General features: G+C 37.7%; 1 protein-coding gene across 4 annotated transcripts in view; it reads right to left on the bottom strand.

The window, feature by feature from the left end:
* rabgap1l (RAB GTPase activating protein 1-like) overlaps positions 1–22,005 on the bottom strand; it is a 95,783-nt gene that overhangs the window by 13,795 nt on the left and 59,983 nt on the right. For 2 of the 4 annotated variants that reach the window (XM_077583946.1, XM_077583947.1), the window contains exons 15-19: positions 20,636–20,710; positions 18,564–18,689; positions 14,545–14,688; positions 11,559–11,600; positions 5,001–5,129 (exon numbers count right to left, since the gene is read on the bottom strand). In XM_077583946.1, coding sequence (XP_077440072.1) covers positions 5,001–5,129; positions 11,559–11,600; positions 14,545–14,688; positions 18,564–18,689; positions 20,636–20,710 — 516 coding nt within the window. Of the gene's footprint in view, positions 1–5,000; positions 5,130–7,688; positions 7,882–11,558; positions 11,601–14,544; positions 14,689–17,425; positions 17,562–18,563; positions 18,690–20,635; positions 20,711–22,005 lie in introns of those variants that run through there. The other 2 variants (XM_077583948.1, XM_077583949.1) reach the window with 2 other exon arrangements.

Genomic DNA, 22,005 nt, shown 5'->3' with positions numbered 1-22,005 from the left:
AATTGTTTTACACTACCAGTCCGGTGAAACCTGTATCCCATGTATTTTGTTTGGGTGTTGTACTGAATTGACTCCTGTGAACAATGACCTAATTGTTGCTGCAATTATGTAGTAATTGCCAGCCATGATTACTTAATTACTTTCTTACTAATTACTTAAGGAATTCAACTGACACCAATTGAAATGCATTGTGGGAATTTTTATTATTATATGCATTATATATTATTTAACTCTTTGACTGCCAGACGTTTTCAGAAAAGGGATGCCGTGGGTGCCAGCCGATTTAAGCGTTTTGACTGATCTTTCAAGGTCCACAGAAAATTGTGTGTTTGGACTATGGAAACACACATATTACCAAATGAAAGATTGTACTCTCATCTTTCATCAGAAAAAGTTTGTTTCTACCTTATTCCGTTCTTCAGTAATCAACAATAGAAAATGGTTAGTTTCACCCAAATGCACTGTTTTGAAACAAAATACGGAGAAATCAAGCTTTTTGTGAAACAATATTATTTCATGCACTCTAGTGAATTTGACACCTTTTTTTTTTCCATGAGTGATGCCACAAACACCTAAACAGTGCTTTACTTCTGTAAAACACTACCACCAACAATGAAAAAGTGTTTTTTGATAGCAAAATACGTTTATTTACATTCAACAGTGTAACAATTTGACAAAACAATTTGGCAAACTATTTACAAATGTGTGCAACTGTGGTACTATTTACAATTGTGTGGATGTTTCAAATACAGTTTTTCTTTTTGTAACACTCCCCTGCGTGCAAGGGGACGCAGCAGGATTTGCACAACAGATTAGTTTCACTGCGATTGCAGACACTACACTTTTTTGCTGGCTTTTTTTCCCGGGGAATAGCAAGTATATACTGCAGTGTGTGTTTGGCCATGTTGCCATCAAGTCTACTCTCAGGATCATGATACGGTGACGTTACGGTGGTGTTACGTCTGGCTTCCTCATGTCCTTCAGTTCCTATACCGGGTGGTAAGAGATGTTCTGATCCATCTTATCCGCTCCATTCATGGTGGCATCATAGTCCATAACCAGTGTCTTCTCCGTGATCAGACTGTACCCACTCCTCCGATGAATATGCATTGGACTCGGGGCACTCTTCGTCGTCCGATTGAACGTCCGCCTGTGCAGAAGTGCTCGGTTGTGCTCCGCGTTTTCCGGCGTTAGCATCGCTAGCCGGTGAGGCTTTATCACGTGATCATAGCCGCCGCGTCAACGCTTCCAACTTCGGCGTCAACCTCGGAGTCACCATCATCATCATCGTCGTCATCAATGTGCTCTTTAGGACTGGTTGATGCTTCTCTTTGAAAAAAACGATCAAGCGTGAGCTGCTTGCCACCGGTCGCCATTTTCGCTTTCTCAGCCATTGTCCCCTCAACACTCTAGCTCCGCCTCACGTCTTCTACTACTGACGCCTACCCAATCTTGTCCAAAGAGAGTCATCGCTGCCATCTAGGGGCCAAAAATAGTCATTATACTAACTAGATCTGCTTGATACTTTCAGCACAGCTGGCCAAGGCTTTCCTCCACCCGTTTCCAAAAAAAACCCCAAAAAACTTGGTGAACGTCTTTTAACGTCTTTGGCGCTCCTCCGTAGGATTTTACTCAACGTTATTTAACGTTTTTGGCAGTCAAAGAGTTAAAAAACAAACTAGTAAATAAATAAATATATTATTTTAAAAAAAACACATATATATATATAAAGCATTTTATAAATGTCAAACTACTGGGGTAATTTTTTTTAATTTTAAATTATGCAAGTAATTAAGAGAATAGAAAAAGAGGAGGATAAGAGTGTGCAGTGGAACAAAAAATGCTGAAGACGTCCTCGTAACATTAAATGTCTAAACAATTAACACAAAACATGTGCTTTTGAAATTTGGTGGGCAAAAAATGATGATAATAATAATAATGCATTAGATTTATATAGCGCTTTTTTGGACATTCAAAGACGCTTCAAGGTGGGTGCAATATTCGCGCGCTCACACATTCACACTCTAGTGGTGGTAAACTTAAGTAGCCACAGCTGCCCTGGGGCAGGCTGACGGAAGCGTGGCTGCCAGTGTGCGCCTACGGCCCTTCCAACCACACCCAATCATTCGCATCTTACAGACACCAGTGTGAGTGACACTGGAGGGAGGCAATGTGTGTGAAGTGCCTTGCCCAAGGACACAACGACACATGACTTGGGGGAGAGCGGGGATCGAACAGCCGACATTTCCAGTTACTGGACGACCGTCCCTACACCCTGAGCCACGGCCGCCACAAAAATGTTGATAAAAAGTCTTTTAAATTAAGTGATTAATCATGATTATTCAAAATTCTAAGATGTGATTAATTTTAATTTCCTCAAATCTGTATGTATTAAAGACCTAAGAGCCAAAAGCAGAGCATATATGAGTTTTGAATACACAAAGTCATCACACTAGCTTCAGTCCAAAGGATGCCTAAGATCCTGAGAAATTCAAATTCCTCACATAATCCTCAAGAAAGCTAAGCCACCCTTACAACTAGTGCTGATCAAGCCAAGGTGGCAGGGAATGCGTTCGCTATTTTAAGCAGCTTACAAAGTTCAGCTGATCCGCTTTATACGTTGACAGAGAAAAACATGTAAAAAAAAAAAAGGGGGGGGGGAGGGTGCTGAAGATAGATTAAACTTGGTTAGGCATGGAACGGTTTCCAGGATTTTTGTCAACAGTACAGTGGAATCTTTAAGGTGCAAAATAAATAAATAAATAAATAAATACATAAATAAATAAGGCTGAACGTTTTGGGTGAGGAAAAACAATGTTTTGGGCTTGTTTCCCTTGAAAACCTTTTTATTGTTTGCTAGATTTAACATGAGCTGATTTTGATCAAAGTTCCAATGTGACTTTTATTTTGCGGTGATGCAGGAGAATCTTACAGTCCGGACATTCCTCTTTGTCGGAGTTCAAAATTATTGCCTTTAGCAGTGCAGACACATCATTCTGATTGACTGAAATTAACTCATATGAGCAATTACAGCAACATGCTTAAACATGTGCTTGACAGCCTGTAAATGTAGTTTTATCAGTTAGTCCATCTCAAAATATTAATCACAGTATTTAGTTAAAAAAATACTGGGTCAAGCAAACGTTGGTAATCATTTTGACTTAGCTGGCTTGTATTAACTTAACAGTCAAAAGCAAAAATAATCTTGTTCTAGAAGCGGAAGCCGCATTTTTTCCCTCGGATTCTTTCTTATCCATCTCCTCTCTTCCTGAGTCTCTCATTCTGAAGAACTCTCTCAATATCGTACTGCCCAAGGGAATATTCTATTTCACAGGTTGAAGAGTGACTTGTCTAAAAGTAGACAGTAGAAAAAAGATGTTTCAGGTGGATGAAGGCTTGAGAAAAATCACTCTGAGAAGAGCACACAACAGCTTCATCTGACAAGAACATGATATATTTTCTTACGGTACTAAACCGGCCCTGCGGCTGAATTATTAAAAACTGGCGTACTGATAAACTTCCCCCATAATTGTTCGGTTAACGTTCTTGGAGAAATTACTCTATTTGATGGATTTTCCATTTAGTGTTTTATGGAAGTAAAATACTGAACCAAGAATGAGAATTCATTTTGCTAGGAACTATATTGCATTAGAGAACAAAAAAATACTAAAGCCCCAGAGATAAACATAACATGATGTCCTGTATCCAAGGTTATTTTAGTTAACTAAAACTAACGAAAAAACTAAAACTAACGAAAAAACTAAAACTAAAATTAAAAAAACAAATTTGTTAACGAAATAAAATAAAAACAAAAATGCTTTTTAAACAACGAAAACTAACTAAAACTACATTTTATGTTTACAAAACTAACAAAAACTAGTAATTATAATAATTATAGTAAAAATGTCCTTTGGGGATGATTTTAAATGAGATTTCAAGTAGATTTATTTGGATATTAACCGGAATAAGGACGTTTGAAAGTGTGTCACACAAAAGTGATGTCATCTAGCAGCAGCCAATAGAAAAGCACCTTCAGATGACGTTACTTCCTTGGTGTTTTTCAAATATTGCGCACAAGTAATACACATTCCCCCCCCCCCCCCAAAAAAAACTAAAAATAATACTGAAACTAACTAAAACTAAGCATTTATGAAATAACTAAAACTAATAAAAACAGAACCACCTTGAAAACTAATTAAAACTAACTACATTTAAAAACCAAAACGAAATCAAAACTAACTAAAATGAAAAATTTCAAAACTATACTAACCCTGCCTGTATCGAGAGTCACCCCAAAACAGCCATGTGGATCACCAACAAGCCAAACACCCCAAGTCACTCGTGTCTTTGGCTAGTAGACTAGAAAAATGCCTGAAATGTAAAATATTAACTGTATGTCAATTCAAGGAGAGCAACATGGGAGTGACTGGGAGAAAGGGTGGAGGCAAAGTTATTATCTATTCCATCTTTCTCTGCCAACTTCCCTTCCTTCATCTCTCCCTCTCACACGCACACACACACAACTCACAGGCACAAAATCAAATCTATTACATTGTGTACTCGTTTGGGTCTTTGGTGACCTCAGCAAATTCCCCAAATGCCGTAAGTCTAATTCAAGTCAGGAGGAAGATGATAACGTGTTTGTGTGTGAGCAGATAGAGCAATGTCAGTAAAAGGCAGTACGAAAATGATGACCTCCATCCATGGAAGCCGCATCATATCTGATAAAACTGGAATAAAGTAAATAATGATGAGCAATATTGCGAACTGAAATTGTAGCGGTAAAAATTAGCCTGAATACTGTGGTATGTGTTAAAATTCTAGTGAATCGGTTTTCACAAGGAAGCTGAATAAATTGTCAACTGTACTGATTAGTTTTGACAGAAACTCTGTGTAAACTGTATGTTCACTATCAATAGTTTAACACATTCCAGGCTGAAATCAATGTTTGGCTAAAAAGAAGACGAGCGCTTGTTGCATGTGCTTATAAAGAGCCAAACCTTGATGTTGCAAGCTTGTTCCATCAGCCTTCTGGCGTTCTCCGCAGCTCTGTAGCGTTTGGGGAGCTGCACTCTGAAGAACTTGAGAGCCCCTTCAAAGTCGGCCTGCAAGAGATCCTCTTTGGATGTCTGCAGGAAAACAGGTCGGGCCAGGTGGAGAGGGGAGGCAGGGGGAAATATTAGTCATACTTGTTTGTTGGTTTTCAAAATTGACTTTTCGTTGTTTACTGTACTTCACTTCAATAGAAATAAATACACTTATTGATCACTTGCAACATATGGACACGGGGTGGATCAGAGAATACATTTCTCACCATTTTGAGTTATTAAACCCATACATACAGTATAATAGGGAGGGATGAACCAAAACCAACATCAAAAACATCGAAATAAATTAGAAACCTAAAAAAATAATAATGTTTTTTTGGGGGGTGGGGGGGGGGGGCTAAATTTGTCTAAGTGCCATCTCTCTGGTCTCTCAATATTATTCTTTAAAAAAGAAATGAAAGGGGACAGAAATAAGTGAAACTTGTGGTATCTGCCCCTGATCAAAAAATAAAATAAATAAAATAGAATAAAAATGAAATAACAATAAGAGTAATGATAGTCAACACAAAATAAATGACATTAAGCAGTCAAGAAGCTATTTGATAAACAAAATGATTCAAGAGCATTGCCTTGTGCTATATATATATTTTTTTCTCCAGTAATTGAGCTTTTATAATTAAAAAAATAATAATAATAAATTTTATAATCCAGATTGTTCCACAAACTGACACCATGAGTTGAACTACATCGTTCTTTTTGTTTTGTTCTGTATTTAGGTTTGGAAAAAATATTTTTTCGTCTTAATTTGTACTCACTTTCCCTTTTCTTAAATTTGATTTGCATGTTAATTGGTAAAGTTTCATGATGGGCTTTATACATTATTTTAAGGCGGTTAAAATAATCTGGTACATATATGAAATTAAATTGTACATTTGGTTATTGTAAAATATATGTGTAAGGTATATATTGTATTTTAATGATTTGGAGGCACCCAAAGTCTCGCTCGCTTAAAACCAGGAAATGGGTGTGCACAGCGGAGTTCGATTAAGAAATGCCTATATCTGTCAGCTAAACAGATGATAGTGACATCACGGCCCTGCTCGGCCTGCGTTATAACAGCAGGTTGGAAGAACTTCTTAGGAACGGTTCTATTGTAACTGCACGGCAATGGAAAAGTGACCACACAGTGACAGAGCAGAACCAGGCTGTTTCAGGCTGGAACTGGCAAAAAAGGGGATTAAGAGCCATACCATATTATAGGCTGATCAGGACCAAATGAATTTTAAACAATTATGTATGATATATATGAGTTTTGCCAGAAAAGTTCCAGGACTGCGTGCAACAGGATCCTGTGGCGATTGCTTTGCTCAGTGTGAGAGAAGAGGAGAGGACAACCATGATGACGCACCTGCTCACAATCCCCTGAGCATCTGACAGTTCCTAGCTGAGAACAATTTTGCAATGCTGGAGCAACCTTCTCACTCACTCGATCTGGCTCTGTGATTTTCTCCCAATTTTTTCAAGGGGACTTATTTTGACAACATTAAGATAGCCGTGACGGCATCCGGTGAATGAAGGCTTGGCAGAGAAAACTGGAAAAGGTTGTTAGATGACAGGTGGTTTACTTTGAATGGGAAAACTTGAAGTTTGGCTTCTGTAACGTCCCAGAAAATGTCTGACACATCTCATATATAGACAAAATCAAACTTTGAACTGTGCGTGTTTTGCACAAATCTACTCTAAACCCAATTTCCTGGGAAATCATATCAAAGTGTCCCGATCGAATAATTAAAACAGCCCAGAATTGTGAGACTAGTGACATAACAATCTCAAAGTTAACATATCAAACTTAAAGGTGCTGCCCGACGTTTCTTTTGTTGCTGTTTGTAAACACAACATTCAAAACTGATGCTCAAGGAAGCATGAACGAGCGTGAAACCAGCCAATCAGGAGCAGGGGTTCGCACAGCCGAATTTGCATATGCAGACAAGACACGGGACTCAAACTCCTAACATGTCTGCGGAAACATTCCACCAATCAGGAGCGGGTGTTCACACGGCAAAATTTGCATATGCCACTGATAGTAGTTCGTTGGCTAGAAGGAAAATGTTGAGTCTCCGCCCAGAAACGTCATGGACAGGCCAAAACAAATCATTTGGACTACACCTTTAACTAAGATCCTCAAAATACACAATTCTTCAATGAATGGACAACATGCAACAAAAAAAGACAAAAAAAATAAAATAAAATAAAACAAGGACAAGACACCTTGCTTCAATCATGACATTTTGATTATAGAACAGCTAGCACTCATGAATAAGTTTCATTTTTCTTTTCTTTTTAAATAAAGAGTAATATCACTATGTGCCAACCAAATGAAACACATCAATACCACCATCTTGTGGGGGAACTCTATTAGTGTAAGTCAGTTGGTCCTACCTTTGACAACTAACTCATATGCAGACAAAGAAGTGAAGAGTTCATACAGTCACCCAACCAGACTTACAATATATAACTTTAGGGAACACATACAGATATGCTACCAGGTGGACAGAGAGAAGCTGATTACATTAATACAAAAACCCTTCCCTGCCCTCCTCCTAACTGTGAACATGGAATCTTCCCAGTCCCCACTCTCACCGCGAGCAGCTTGGGGACAAAGAGTCGATGTCCCATCCCAAGGAGATCCATCACTTTACAGAAGGAATCCGCTGAGGCCTGACTGCCTTGGGCCTTTTCTTCTGCCGTTCCCTCTCCATCCTCCAATGCCCTTCGCACCGCTGGGAGTTGCAGAGGAGGTGTCAGGGCCGATAGAGGAGGTGGGGAGGGTAGAGGAGATAGTGGCGAGGTTGGAGAGGGCAAGGGAGAAGGGCAGTCCCTCTTTGGGGTTAAGGAGGCGTATGACTCCAGCGTGTCGCCCGAATGTCCCCCTAATATGAGTTTGAGGACGGATGAACTCGTAGCAAAGATGTAGTTATCCACTGATTAGTCCTACTGATGGAGTTCTGCTGAATGAAGAGTATGGACTGGACTACTGGGTCAGAGGAGAGTATGGCCACATTCACAGCCTATGTTAATAATAACGATGAAAAGACAGAGCCCACAAGTGACCAACCGTTGCGCCAATGTTAGAGTAAAAAAACTAGGAAGTGATGCCGTTTGTTGCATAACGCCGTCTTCACCTGCAAGCCACTCTTAACTTGCTGCACTAACAACCACAATCCGGTATGTCGTTGCTAAGCAACAAAGCAGCTCCACACGTGGGTTACTGCTCCAACAAAAAGCAGTAATGGACAAGTACTCCGCCTTTTTCTTATTTTCCCTTCGACATTCGATTTAAGGAAGAGAAAAAATATCCTTCAGGAAGCATGGAGTGTGCTTCCAATATGGAGGTTGCAGAATATCTTTGAAATGCAAAACAAGCAATATAACAGTATGAATCCTCAAACGAGAGAAGCAGGACGGAGATCCTTTTGCTGTGGCACTTGTTAGAGAGGAGGTAGAAAAATCTCAAACTCAAAAAAGTACAGTTGCTGTGCAGAAAGCAATACGGTGTTCCTCAAGCAGATCGCCATTAGCAGAGGCTCTGTAGTGGTGGAAAGTCACTTGATTCTCAACAACACAGGCTAAATGGATGCATCTGTGAGTCAATGAATAGGCTTGTGCCATCAGGAGCGATTGTTCTGGTCAGGAACTGGGGCGAGGCAAAGCAAAAGGATGAAAAAAAAGAAGCATGAAAACACACAGTGTTTCTAGAACACTGCCGGTCCTGCCATCACTCCCTCTTTGTGATGCTAACAGCTAGCAGCTAGCATGTCATCTCTGCTGCAACCAATTAGGTGGTCGGAGATAGCGTGCTGCAAAAATATATATCCAGCAGATGACTAAAGATGTGGAGGCAGAGGTTGTGGGTCAAAGCATAGAGACAGAATGAAAAACTGCAGGCGACGAGAAGAAGCTCCACACAAGCATTTGTGTTGGTAAGGAAGAACAGAATGTAAAAGAAACAACAAAAAATTCCTCCAGGTCCAGATAGCTGATGGTACACCTTACATTCTGGGAGTAAGGAGTGATGTGGATGATGACGGTAAAGCAGGAAAGGGAGGGAGCTGGAGCCAGATGGAGGGAGCGCGAGGAGAACGCAATGGAGGGAGTGAGGGAGGGAGAAGCGGATAGAATGTCGTCATGGTTGGCCAATAGGAGGCTGGTAGTGGAATCCCATTCCACCCACCTCAAAACCTCAATTGTTACTGCAACCACTTTGTATCTCTTTCTGAAAATATATTATTGCTAAGACATTGAATAGGAATGCATAATTATTTGATTATGATTACATAAAACATTAATAGTATCAGAAAAATGTCAATATGCATAGTTTAAAGGCTGATTATTTTCCATCCTTAGCCTAAGCTTGCTTTGCACATGTATTTATTTATTAGATTAATAAATAATAATAATAATAATTTGAACTTGCATGGTATTACGTGATTATTCATGTAGAATTATTGGCACATGAATGAAACTGTTTCTTACTTTAGTATTGTCTGATCATCTATTACTTTTTCACGATCACGCCACAATACGCACTTGCCAGAAATAGAGAATGCCAATTGTTAAATTTATTACTAGGTACTACTACAAATGCTTATATTCAACTGAAACTAGGGACTGACTGTCTATTTAGAAAAAAACATTCATTTCATCTCTACTTGCATACAACTTGTGCGACAATACAAGACCACAACAATAACACACACACTGGAAAACAATTGGGGGGTTTGGGAGAATCAGTTGACTTAGATTCAAACTAAAAATGGAATGCTGATTCCAAAATTGCAGTAAGTTGTTTTTTTTCTCCACAGAAAATCCTCCAGATGAGCAAAATGTTACTGATTAGTTATAGTAAGACTGTAGTAAGAAGAGATGACTATTGTTCATCTACAGCTATGTGGCCAATTGTGTTGGCAGTCACAATTGGGATGGTGAGAGGTATGTGCAACTCCATCAAGATATGCAAAAAGAAAGCTAGCAAAGTAGCTATTAAGAGGATGAGTGCTGTTTTTCCTCTTACCCTTTCTGGATTTTCTTGAAACCATGGGCACAACGTTCTTAGTTATATTTCGTTTTATGCTGTTTGTTATGTTTTAAAAGCTTGTAACTATTCTCAGTGTTTTATTTACATACATACACACATATTTCTTTGTTTTATTTTCTTTTAAGAAAAAGGGGTTCCTATAAATATTTTTTTAAACATCCAAAAGTTGACACGATCACGTGAAATCAGTTTTGGATTGTAACCCAAAAATTTGCAAATGTCAGACCTAACTCAACAAAAACTGCGTTCCCCGGTGTAATTGCAGTAGCTGTGCAAGATGCGGACAGCACAATTCTAGAAAATGAGCTTCTGACGCCAACAGGAACTAAATTATTGCACTGCACTGACTTCAGAACAGAAGAGGATATTATTTTGCAAGCCATCACAACCAATGACCAGCAATAGCCAAATATGCAAAACAGTGCACACTAGGTAATGCATTGTAATGTAGTCATGATCACAAGCTTAAATAACAAGCCATATTTGTTAAAAAAAATGTTTTTCTCCTTTTTTACCTGTCTGGAATTGAGTGGGTATGTGTATGACGAGAAAAGTCTTTATGACTTCTTTCTATCCCTTTTAAAGATGATTCATGTTCAGGTAATTGTTTTGCTATTATTAAGGATTTAATTTCATTCTCTGATATTTATTATGAAATTCAATGTATACCAGAGACACCAAACCTATATAACAGAGGATGGCGTGTTCTCCGTGTGCTTTTAAAAGTTCTGCAATACATTAATAAAAATGATGAATAATTGTTCACAATGAACCAGCCATACGCATGTGCTGAACAAATCGATACAACCAACCACAAGGAGATCTGGTAACACAACAAACAGGAATTCCTCACCACACAGACAACAACAAAGTGGTTGAGGAAATAACCTTGTGCTCATTTTAGGCCGTGGGTTCCATTTTGGTTTATTGACATCAATATTCTCTCTTCTCTGAAAATGGAGATTCAGCACCAAAATGTATAACGTTTAGTAACTGACAGATGATCTTAGCTATATATATGACACAAGGCAGAAAGGTCCCCACCCCCCTGTATCAAACGTGTAAAATCATAAACCTTAACTTGGAATGGGGAGAGAAAATACAGATTATTTTTTTTTAAAGTCCTATTCCTCAGCTGCAGCTACTACAGCTGCACATCAGGTGGTGACAAATACCAAATGAAGTTGATAAAGGGACACTCTCCACTTTTCAATTCTACAAAACAATATTAAAGCACTGTACGTACGTTACTGTATATCCCAATGATCGCTGCTTAATAATACAACTTAAATGTTAATTGATGCGCTCAAGCCTATACTGTATGTGGACAGTACGTTTTAATAAAATGTTGTTGGTAGTAACATTGGAATTCTTGTAAATGGAACGTGTGTCAATGAATGAGTTGAGCAACTAACCTTGAGCAGAGCCAAGGCAACATTGAAGATGATGTTCAGACCCTGGAACACAACACATTTAAATACATCATTACAGGTCAGTAATGAGAATATAGATTTAAAAAAAAAAAGGCAAAAACAAAATATCTCATTTTATTTCAAATCAGGAACACACATCAAAAACGGATTCATATATGAATTTCTGTTTGGAATAGAATCTCTCACATACATCATACATGTGATTACGACACATGAAGAGAATGTCGAGCTGGGAGCTCTGCGGGAACACCCACGTCTTCTTAGTCTCTGTGATGAGTTCACATGGCAACACAGAGCTAAAAATATCCAGACAGCACTAAAAATAAGGAAAGCGAGGGGGAGCTCCATCTTCACACACTGATATGCAGAGGCCTCAAGATGGCGCTGCAATGCTGAGTCAGGATCAAAGAGGTTTTGTGTTAGTGATGGGGACGGCAAATACACACAAAAAAAAAACAGGGTTATGGTTACAGACTGGGAACGTGACAGGGCAGGTAGAGGAGAAATAGTAACGGCGGAATGATACACAACGTGGAAAATTCTAAACTCATTCTGGCTTTTCTGTTTCAAACACATTCCCAAAAAGTAATGTAAGCAAATGCAATGCGCATGTGATATGTGTTCATTATGACTATGAAAGTCTTTCTTCCTGCTACTTGATCTCAACTGTAATCATGCATGATGTCATGCTCCACTCACAAGACCACACAGCCCAGTGAACATCTTGAAGAAAGAATTCCACAAGAGTATTTTTTCAAATTTTATTATTATCTAATTATTTCTATTTCCAGTGGTGTGTGTTTAACAAGGGAAAAGTGAACGCATAAATAACAGTGATGGGAGGGAGAAAATGTTACACGAGGAGAACAGCTGTCAGAGTAGCAGGAGATGAGAACGGAGGTTTAACGAACAGATTCTTATCATGCGGTTCATTGGCTGAGAAAAACTGGGAAGCTTCTTATTGTTCGGCTGGGGGCAGTAGGAGGAATCAAATAAGAAGGGATGAAGAGTGAAAAACAAATGACATTTTTGACCAAAATGAGTCAACGTATTTGTAATTGTTTGAATATTGAAACAATATTAATTTCTAGACTGACACTGGTAGTTCTATGCAGTCCCACTAGTCTAAATACAGTATTCTGATTAATATTGTGTTCAAATCCAGTCGTTTTTATCAATATCAGAAGGCGACCATTTTGCCATTGGCTGTCAAGTGAAAATAACATCACAGGTGGTCTCAGGTCTGAGGTAACAACCAATCACAGGGTGGCTTCAGAAAACAGGTGAGCTGTGATTGGTCGATGCCCTGAGCAACTGTGATGTCATCTTCAGTCGACAGTAAGTGGCAAAATGGCCGACCACTGACATGGCTAAAAATGGCTGGATTTTGCTTCATAATTCATATTCCACAAATGTAATATTAATCGGAAAGTCATGTTTAGACTAGTGAGGTCACATATAACATATTATTGTCAAGAAATGTTTAAGTTTGACTTACCCTTTAAGCAATGCTAAAACAACCATATATAAGTGAAACTTCACAGATGGATATACCACCTACGCCAAGGCGAAATTGCTGGCAAAAGTGCAAAATAATGTGTGACAACCTATTTGTGTTATTTGTCCATCTGTTCGTTGACAGATTGCTTCCTAGTAAATGAAGGCTGAAGAGCCATCATGAAAATGGTTCCTTTAGGGTGGAAAGTCCCATTTATGTTACGAAGGTGATCCATCCATTTTCTATACAGTTAACATATTCCTCATTCGGGTCATGGGTGTGTTGGAGCCTATCACAGCTGACTTTGGACTGGCCACCAGCCAATCACAAGGTACAAATCATTATACTGTCAACACATTTGTGGACAATTGTCAATGAACCTAATACACATGCTAGGAAGGGAGCCAGAGTATCAAAACAAAAAAGAACAAACAAAAAAACAACACATAAACATGGGGGAGAACATGCAACTCCACACAGGAAGGCAGGAGCCTGGATTCAAACCCCCAACCTTAGTCCTGTGAGGATGTGCCAACAAATAAAAAGCTATAATAAAAACATTCATCATTCATTCCGACTCTCACCATTTTGTAATGAGTTCTTCTTACTCCGCGCACCACCTCTGTGGAAAGGTTGATCGAAATCGATATCCGTCCTACTATTGACTGTTTCATTAAACAATGACTGCTGTGAAAAAGGTCTTGTTCAATGCGTGGGATGGAGCACTAGGTGGGATTCCAAATGTAATCAAGGAATATACTCTGCGATGCAACCTTTAATAAGTGGGATCAGGTGATTTGAAGGAAAGCGTAATCGAATCCCATGCGATGACACTATGAATAATTTTAGGTATGAGATGTGATATTAAGGAGCTGCTGAGGGAAGACATGTTTTGATGCTCTCATCTACTTAACCAGGTGGATATGATTTAGTTATTGTATTGTAAATTACTTTGAGTGGTCTGTAGACAGAGAAATTGCTATTAATGCACACAATGCACTTGCATACCGGTACTATTATAACCATTACAAAATGAATGTATTTGTTTTAGCTACAGCAAGAAAACACTGGATTTTACAGACACTATCTTTCAAAATATCGGCAATCAGGGTCAGGATTCCTAATAGCCTTCTATGTACGATTTTATCAACCTAAAAGCCTGATAGGTACATCTTTATTGATTAGACAGATCAAATCAAAGGGCAGGGTGCATGCACTATGGATTGGTGCTGATGGTCATATAGCGGTGTCTTCTACTTGGGGCTTTAACACCTGCTGTGCATGATCCAAACAACTTCCTTTCAGCTGTATTTTTGCCCTTCTTGTTGACAACTCCCCATACTAAACACTAACTAACCTCCGGCCTTTCTGTCCAATCCTTCCTTGATACCATTTCCCCTTAGAAAAAAAAAGACCTTTAACCAATCTCAAGAACTTCAATATAATATAGTGCACTGCTTCCAACTATACCTCACAAAGCAGCAGATCCGTGATGTGGAAAACCATGCACAGGGGGAACTTGGCAGTGAAGAGAGTGAGGAACCACTGTGAGGCATACATGTGTGCTTCCAGGTTCAGTACTTGGAAATGGGACCACAGATCGGGGAGCTGTTCCTAGAAAAGAAGACAGGTATTTGGGGGGAAAGATGGGGGATTTTGTAAACAGGAAGAAAAAAAAAGTGTCAACACTATTATGCAATAGAGGACCCCTGCTATTTGTGCAGGAGAGTGACAGGGCCGGCCCGCAGTGCTACTCACACTGTTGTATAGAAGGTGCGAATGTTTGGTGATGGTCGGAGGGGCCGTAGGCTTCGGTCTGCCTGCCCCAGCCTACTTAAGTAGCTTACCGCCACCACAGTGTGAATGTGTGAGTGCATAGATAACATATCCATTCCATTGTGAAGTGTCTTTGAGCGTCTAGAAAAGCGCTATATAATCCGATACATTATTATAGCAAAAATTCACATTTAACTGACGCAAATTATAAATGTGTTGGAAGATTTCTTTATTAACCCAAACAATTCTTGGAAAAACAGGGACAAACATCCATTGAGTTTTCTCCACAAATATATTCCCCAAAATATAAATAAATGTTGGAAAAAAAATAAAAATTAAAGAAAAAAAGTGAATAGGTACCAAACCCAAGAATGCAAGGGGCCCCTTTATTGCACACAGCAAAATGTATTATGTTAAAGGTGACACAGATCAAACCCAGAGGTGGCAAATCCAGGTCCTGAAAGTACAAACCCTGCCACAGTAGCAAGTAAAAGAGCACCATGGGAGCAAGCTAGATGCTCGGTAGCGAACACCTGGAGCTAAAGCCAAACTGTGGCAGGGTTTTTAGTTTCTGGACCTGGATTTGCCACCTCTGATCAAACCGTGGTATAATGTGTCTCTGACAGGCATGGGCTAACCACTAGAATCAATAATTATGGCACATATATGATTTTTTTTTTATAAATATTTTTTCATAAATAATTTTTTGCAGTTCTTATTATACAAAGAAGCCAATGTTCCTTCCACACCTTTCTATTGTGGGGTGTGCCAACTTGAGTACTTTGCATTGGCTCAACAAATGCCAACTCTTTAGTTTCCTGAAAAATGACGGTTTTGGAGATGTAAGGTTTCTGACCAATGCCCATATTGATAACCTGTATCTGACATAACCACAATATTCAGAAGAATATTGACTTGACTCTATTGATGCAAGATGAGACATACTGTACTGTACATTTGAAATTATTTTTCCTAATATGCAGCTCGGTGCTTTGGAGGAGCTTTAAGGGCAAGTCTAAACACTACTAAACAAATAATGCAGTTTTTTTTAAACTGGAAAGGACTGGGCCATATTTGGCAATGCAATGATGACATGTAAAGCGCTCACACATTCACAGGACAAAGCACACAAGAAATGTAGTTGGCTGTTGGGTGTGCAGGTTGGGTAGACCCGTCAGACACCCAATTAAATGTCTCATAAAAACTCAGTTTTCCTTAATATTGTATGTCCCCTTTTGAAAAAATAACTTTTCTGACAGCGTAAATTGAAACTGAACATCAGTTGCAATGCTACATTGGAATCGTTGATAGTATTAGAAGATAGATTTGAATCGCTCATAAACCTCTTAATCCAATTGCGCCAGTGTGGTTAATCAATTACAATCATATGTAATTGTACATAATAGGGATGGGCGAGTACCGATACTAGGTATTGGGCCAATACCCGGATTTATTTCAAGGTATAGGTACTCATGATCGTATAACGGCCTCAACAGAGGTGCCAATAGCAGTATTGGCTGCTTTCTTGTGGACATTTTACGATCAGGAACATAAGGCACATATATCTGACAGATGCCTATTAAGAATGGTTTATTTAAATCAATTGCATTGGGTGTTCTAGACAAAATATGTATTTTATGAACAAATGGAAAAAAGATAATAGAATATTGTCATTTATGTCATTCAATTTTAATGAAAAATTCTGTTGTGATGTATATACTGTAGGTCTTTCTTTAAAATGATCTGTCATAGTTTTTGGGGGAAAAATGTAAGCTAAGATATATTTTTTTAAAAGTGCTTGTGGTATCGGTACTTAGTATCGGGATCTTTGTTTTTGAAAAAAAAAAAAGGTTATACCAAACATCCTTTTAACTGGCCTGCAAGTCTCTTCTTTGGAACACACAGTACTGATTCATTTAATACGTTCCAAATCATTACGCATATATCAAACAAAATTGATAAATTAAAATGACCTCAGGAGGTTGTTCCACATTACTTAAAGTCAGATTTGATGCATAACAGGAGAAAGGGAGGTCCTGATGAAAAGTGTTCAATAGTCCAATGATTTATGAAAGGAAGGAAAACATTAGACATTTCAAAAAAAATCATTGCACTGTTAAATAACTGGTGTGTGACTCCGACAGCAAACGGGTTCATTCTGATCAAGGCATAAAAAGGAATGTTTCTGTCAGGCATCGTTTTAAGAGAGCAGCTGTATAAAAAAAAAAATCCACTGATGAGCAGCAAGCAGGTATTTGAAGCAGCTGGTGCCTCAGCAGACAGGCAGCAACTAACCATGGACTTACAATGTCAATGGATGTGAGTGTTGTTAGGGTAGTATCAAAGAGTGGCCCAATGATAAATTTGCTTCTTTGACAAAGATGTCTTACGGTCAAAATAGCAATTTTTATTTATTTTTTATTGAAAAATAACAGATTTTGTTGAGAGGTTTTTGCAATCTATTCGTAGTGTCTGTGACCATTTTAAAGCCACTGAAGGTGCAATAGACATTTGAAGTGTTTGACGCGCTTGATCGCTTTGTTGGAAAAACAAGTATTTTAATTGATTTACTCACGTAAGCTTCAAGCGTTACAAAGTACATTCTAATCTTGCCAGCCATAAGCACAATGTGCCCAACTCCCAGCGACCCTAACAGCGGTCTCAAAACTGTATTGGTCCAAGTCTAATTACACACCTGTCACTGATGAGCACCTGTTGGCTTAAATTGGCTTAAGTAGGAAACAAGGATGAAACCTAATGGCCATCTTGGTGACCCGCATGCTACAACACGAAATGGCTCCTACACTATTTTTTGTTGATTTGTTGCACATAAAAATTTGAAAGACTATACTTCGAGTAAATTAACTCATTCACTGCCATTGACGGCTATAGACGTCAAAAAATCATTTGAACTATTTCTATTAGTTAAATTTTTTCTCCACTTTTGTTAACAACAGTATGAAAACCTAGAATTTTTTTTTTTTTGAAATACAGATATAAAATGTGTGATTAATCGTGAGTTAACTATTGAAGACATGCGATTAATTACAATTAAAAATTTTAATCGCCTGACGCGACTTAAAGATTATTAAAAATTCGGGGCATCAGGTGATTAAAATTTTTAATCGTAATTAATCGCATGACTTCACTAGTTAACTCACATTTAATCACAAATTTTATATCTGTTCTAAATGTACAATAAAAAATATAGGTTTTCATACTCTTGTTAACAAAAGTAGAAAACATGTTAAACTACTAGAAATAGTTCAAATGATTTTTTTACGTCTATAGCCGTCAATGGCAGTGAATGAGTTAAAATGTGACTATAACATTATTGACTGTAAATCACAATTTCTATTAAGGGAAATGAAGAAAAACAGGACGTGCCTAATAATCTGGTGGTAGCTGTACATGTTCCTGCAGCGTATTTAAACATGAAACATGAAGAAATTAGATATTAATAAACACTATTATTATAATCATAGTGTGGTGCATTGTTTCACTTTCTGGCATTTATTGAAATTCTCATTCCGTTCCGTTTTTGCCAGGAGGCGCAAAATTAACATACAATGCAATATAGAAAAGTTAACTTCGTCAAACCCTTAATTACATGCAAATGTCATTCACTCAATGTCGTCAGGCAATAAATATTACCAAGCATGAATTCAGACTGTAGATTCCAATCATGTAGAAAAGATTGCATCTCTCTGTACCTGCATGAGCTTCTCCAGCTGATAGAACTTGCAGTGGAGATCTTCAAAGTTGTTTTTGTAGAGCGCTCTCAGGCCATATTCAAACATGATTTTCACCAACACACAAAAGGCTTGTTCCTCAGGCATCTGAAACAACAGTAACAATAAATTCTTTTTGAAATGTGACGTGTGTGTCTGTATCAAAAAATGTTTATCACACAAGGTTCCCAGATTCTGAGGATTGATTTTTACTGACGTGACAATTTGGGGCTTAATAGAAGAATGAAGAATGAAAAAAAAAAAACTTGTCATAATATTACATCTGACTTGAAATAAAGACGAAGCAATGTGGAAAATACGAGTTCTGGTGAATCTCTTGGGAATGTGCAGTCTCACACAAAAGCACTCTCTCTTTGCCCTTAAACACACACACGCACGTATGCACGTGCACGCGCATAGGCCATGAGGTGGCATTTTATCTGTGACAGTTTGCGTTTGGGGCTGAATGTGCTGCAGGTGAACCTGAGCGCTTATTAATATTCTTGACATCTTCTCTATAACCTCTGCTTCTTCCTTCCCTTTAACCTGCCTGCTTTCTTTCGACCCAATCTGTATCCTAACTTTCCACTCTTGCTCCATTTCTCCATGCGTATTTGCTGTCTTCTGCACCTGCCGACTTTCCTTTGATAGCTCACTAGCATGACTTCATCTCCGCACTTATTGTCCGACTGTCTCTCCTCACTGTGCCTCCTGCAGACCTCTCCCGTCTCTCACACCCTTTGTCATCTTTAACCTTGGCTGCTCATGCTGTTTGGACTTCAACCAGACTTCCACGTTTTCATCAATCGAAGATCGCTGTCATGTATGCTAAACTCCTCCATGTGTCTTCACTGGTTAGCTTGAATGCAGAGTTTTTATTCTATTAACTCATTCCCTGCCATTGACAGCAATAGACGTCAAAAATTAATTTGAACTATTTCTATTAGCTTACCATTTTTTCTCTCTCCATTTTTGTTAACAAGAGTATGAAAGCCTAGAATTTTTTAGAACAGATATAAAAATTTTGATTAATCGTGAGTTAACTAGTGAAGTCATGCAATTAATTACGATTACACATTTTAATCGCCTGATGCCAGTAATTGTTATTAATCTTTGCTTTTAATTTAAATTTTTTAAAGCAAAGATTAATAACAATTAGGGGCATCAGGCGATTACAATTTTTTATCGTAATTAACATGACTACACTAGTTAACTCACGATTAATTACAAATTTTATATCTGTTCTAATACAATAAAAAAAATCTAGGTATTCATACTCTTGTTAACAAAAGTGGGAAAAATGTTAAACTAATAGAATTAGTTCAAATTAATTTTTGACGTCTATAGCCATCGATGGCAGTGAATGAGTTAAAAACATGCAAAAAAAGGATACATGATTTTTTTGTTTCTTTGAGAGAAAACTGTTTTGTTTTACCTTCAAAAATAAGATGTGAAAAAGTTGTGAGTGAATTCAAAGAAAATCAAAAAGTTCATTTATACGATTCCCAGTTTATATTATGAACTGTAAGGGTTACTGGGGGGTACTTTAAAAGATGACATGTATGTGCTGACTCCCATTTTACTTTAGTTAGAATGTGATTGCTTAATTCTGAACATATTCAAATCCCCAATTAAAAGAGGGTGTCAAATCATAATAGCATTTTTTTTTAATTTGTAGGGATGGTAGAGTACATTAACGGTGGAAAAAAGTTTTGAAATGGTTTATCTTAGTCACTCTCTCCCTCTCAGTGTACAAGAACAAAAAGTGTTTATTATTTGTCAGTGTTAAAATTACAATAAACAATTATATTAAAATTAGGGATGGGCGAGTAACGATACTAGGTATCGGTATCGGTGCCTATACCAGCCTTATTTCAACGTATTGGTAGTCGCAACAGAAGCCGATATCAGTATAATTTTGCAATCAGGAACTAGAAATTAGAATAATACAATATTTGGTATTGGTATCGGCGACTACTCAAGAGTCGAGTACTCGTACTATCAGTATCGAACCTCCCTAGTAAAAATACGTACATGTTTAAATGTTTACTTACATGCAGCAGCAGCACAGCTGCAAGGAATGACTGACCCTGGCAGTAACCAATTTCCTCATCGTAGACAGCATAGGCCTTGAAGAGAGAGAAGAAAAAAAAATTAAGAATAATATACCTAACCAATTTCAACATTGAATAACTTAACATTGAATTTAATATAGACAGAATACCATATTTTTTAGTATGGGATCTTTAGTCACAAATCAGACTTTGTTTATTTATTTTTACCTTAAAAGCTTGTGGATTTTTGAGTATGCACTAGTGTTGCATATTTCATCACTGTCACTCTTGTATTTGACTTTAAAGCATGACTTTGCAAAGGGTGAGACCAAATATTATCTAATTAAAAAAAAAAATTCTGTTAGGCTTTCTGTTTTATTTTAAACGTGTATGTGTGAGTATTACGGTATCTAGACTAAAGACTAGGGACATTAACTCATTCACTGCCATTGACGGCTATAGACGTAAAAAATTCATTTGAACTATTTCTATTAGTTTCACATTTTCCCCATTTTTGTTAAGAAGAGTATAAAAACCTAGAATTTTTTTATTGTATGTTTAGAAGAGATATAAAATTTGTGATTAATCATGAGTTACTTACGGAAGTCATGCGATTAATTACAATTAAAAATTTTAATCATCTGACGCCCCTAATTTTTTAAAATCTTTTCTTTTCTTTTTAATTTGAGGCATCAGACGATTAAATGTTTTAATTGTAATTAATCACATGACTTCACTAGTTAACTCACGATTAATGACAAATTTTATATCTGTTCTAAATGTACAATATTTTTTTTGCTAGGTTTTCATATTCTTGTTAACAAAAGTGGAACAAAATGTGAAACTAATGGAAAAAGTTCAAGTGAATTTTTGACGTCTATAGCCGTCAATGGCAGTGAATGAGTTAATAAGGTAGTATTAAATATCACATACCAGTAATTACATAAAATACAGTTTCAAGGAAAACAAAAACTATAAAATTATTTTTGACATTAAAATGTTTAATCGAAAATGAAAACATTAAACATTTTGAAATATACAGCACACTATCATTTATTTTGGATCTATATGTCCAATGCTGAGTTCATGACTGAATCAACAGTCAGATCCCCTTTCTTGAAAATTAATGTAAAAATGTGTGGTTTGATGTGCTGATGTGGTGATGAGGAACTGCCTGGACTATAATATCCATGTTGACATGCTTGATGGAGTGTGGTATTCACACATTCCCAACTCAGCAAGGTGACATGACGGTTGACAGATGGATGGGGGAGGTCCTGGTGGGAGAAATCTAAATTTGTTAGCCTGAGTACATAACAGGCTCAGGAGGCTCGAGTATTAGCATCTATTGTAAACCAGACACACCTATT

The sequence above is a fragment of the Vanacampus margaritifer genome, chromosome 13 (genome assembly GCF_051991255.1).
Source record: "Vanacampus margaritifer isolate UIUO_Vmar chromosome 13, RoL_Vmar_1.0, whole genome shotgun sequence".
NCBI classification, from domain to species: Eukaryota; Metazoa; Chordata; class Actinopteri; order Syngnathiformes; family Syngnathidae; genus Vanacampus; species Vanacampus margaritifer.
The sequence above is the reverse complement of the archived record's forward strand: the minus strand, read 5'-3'. Positions and strand labels throughout refer to the sequence as shown.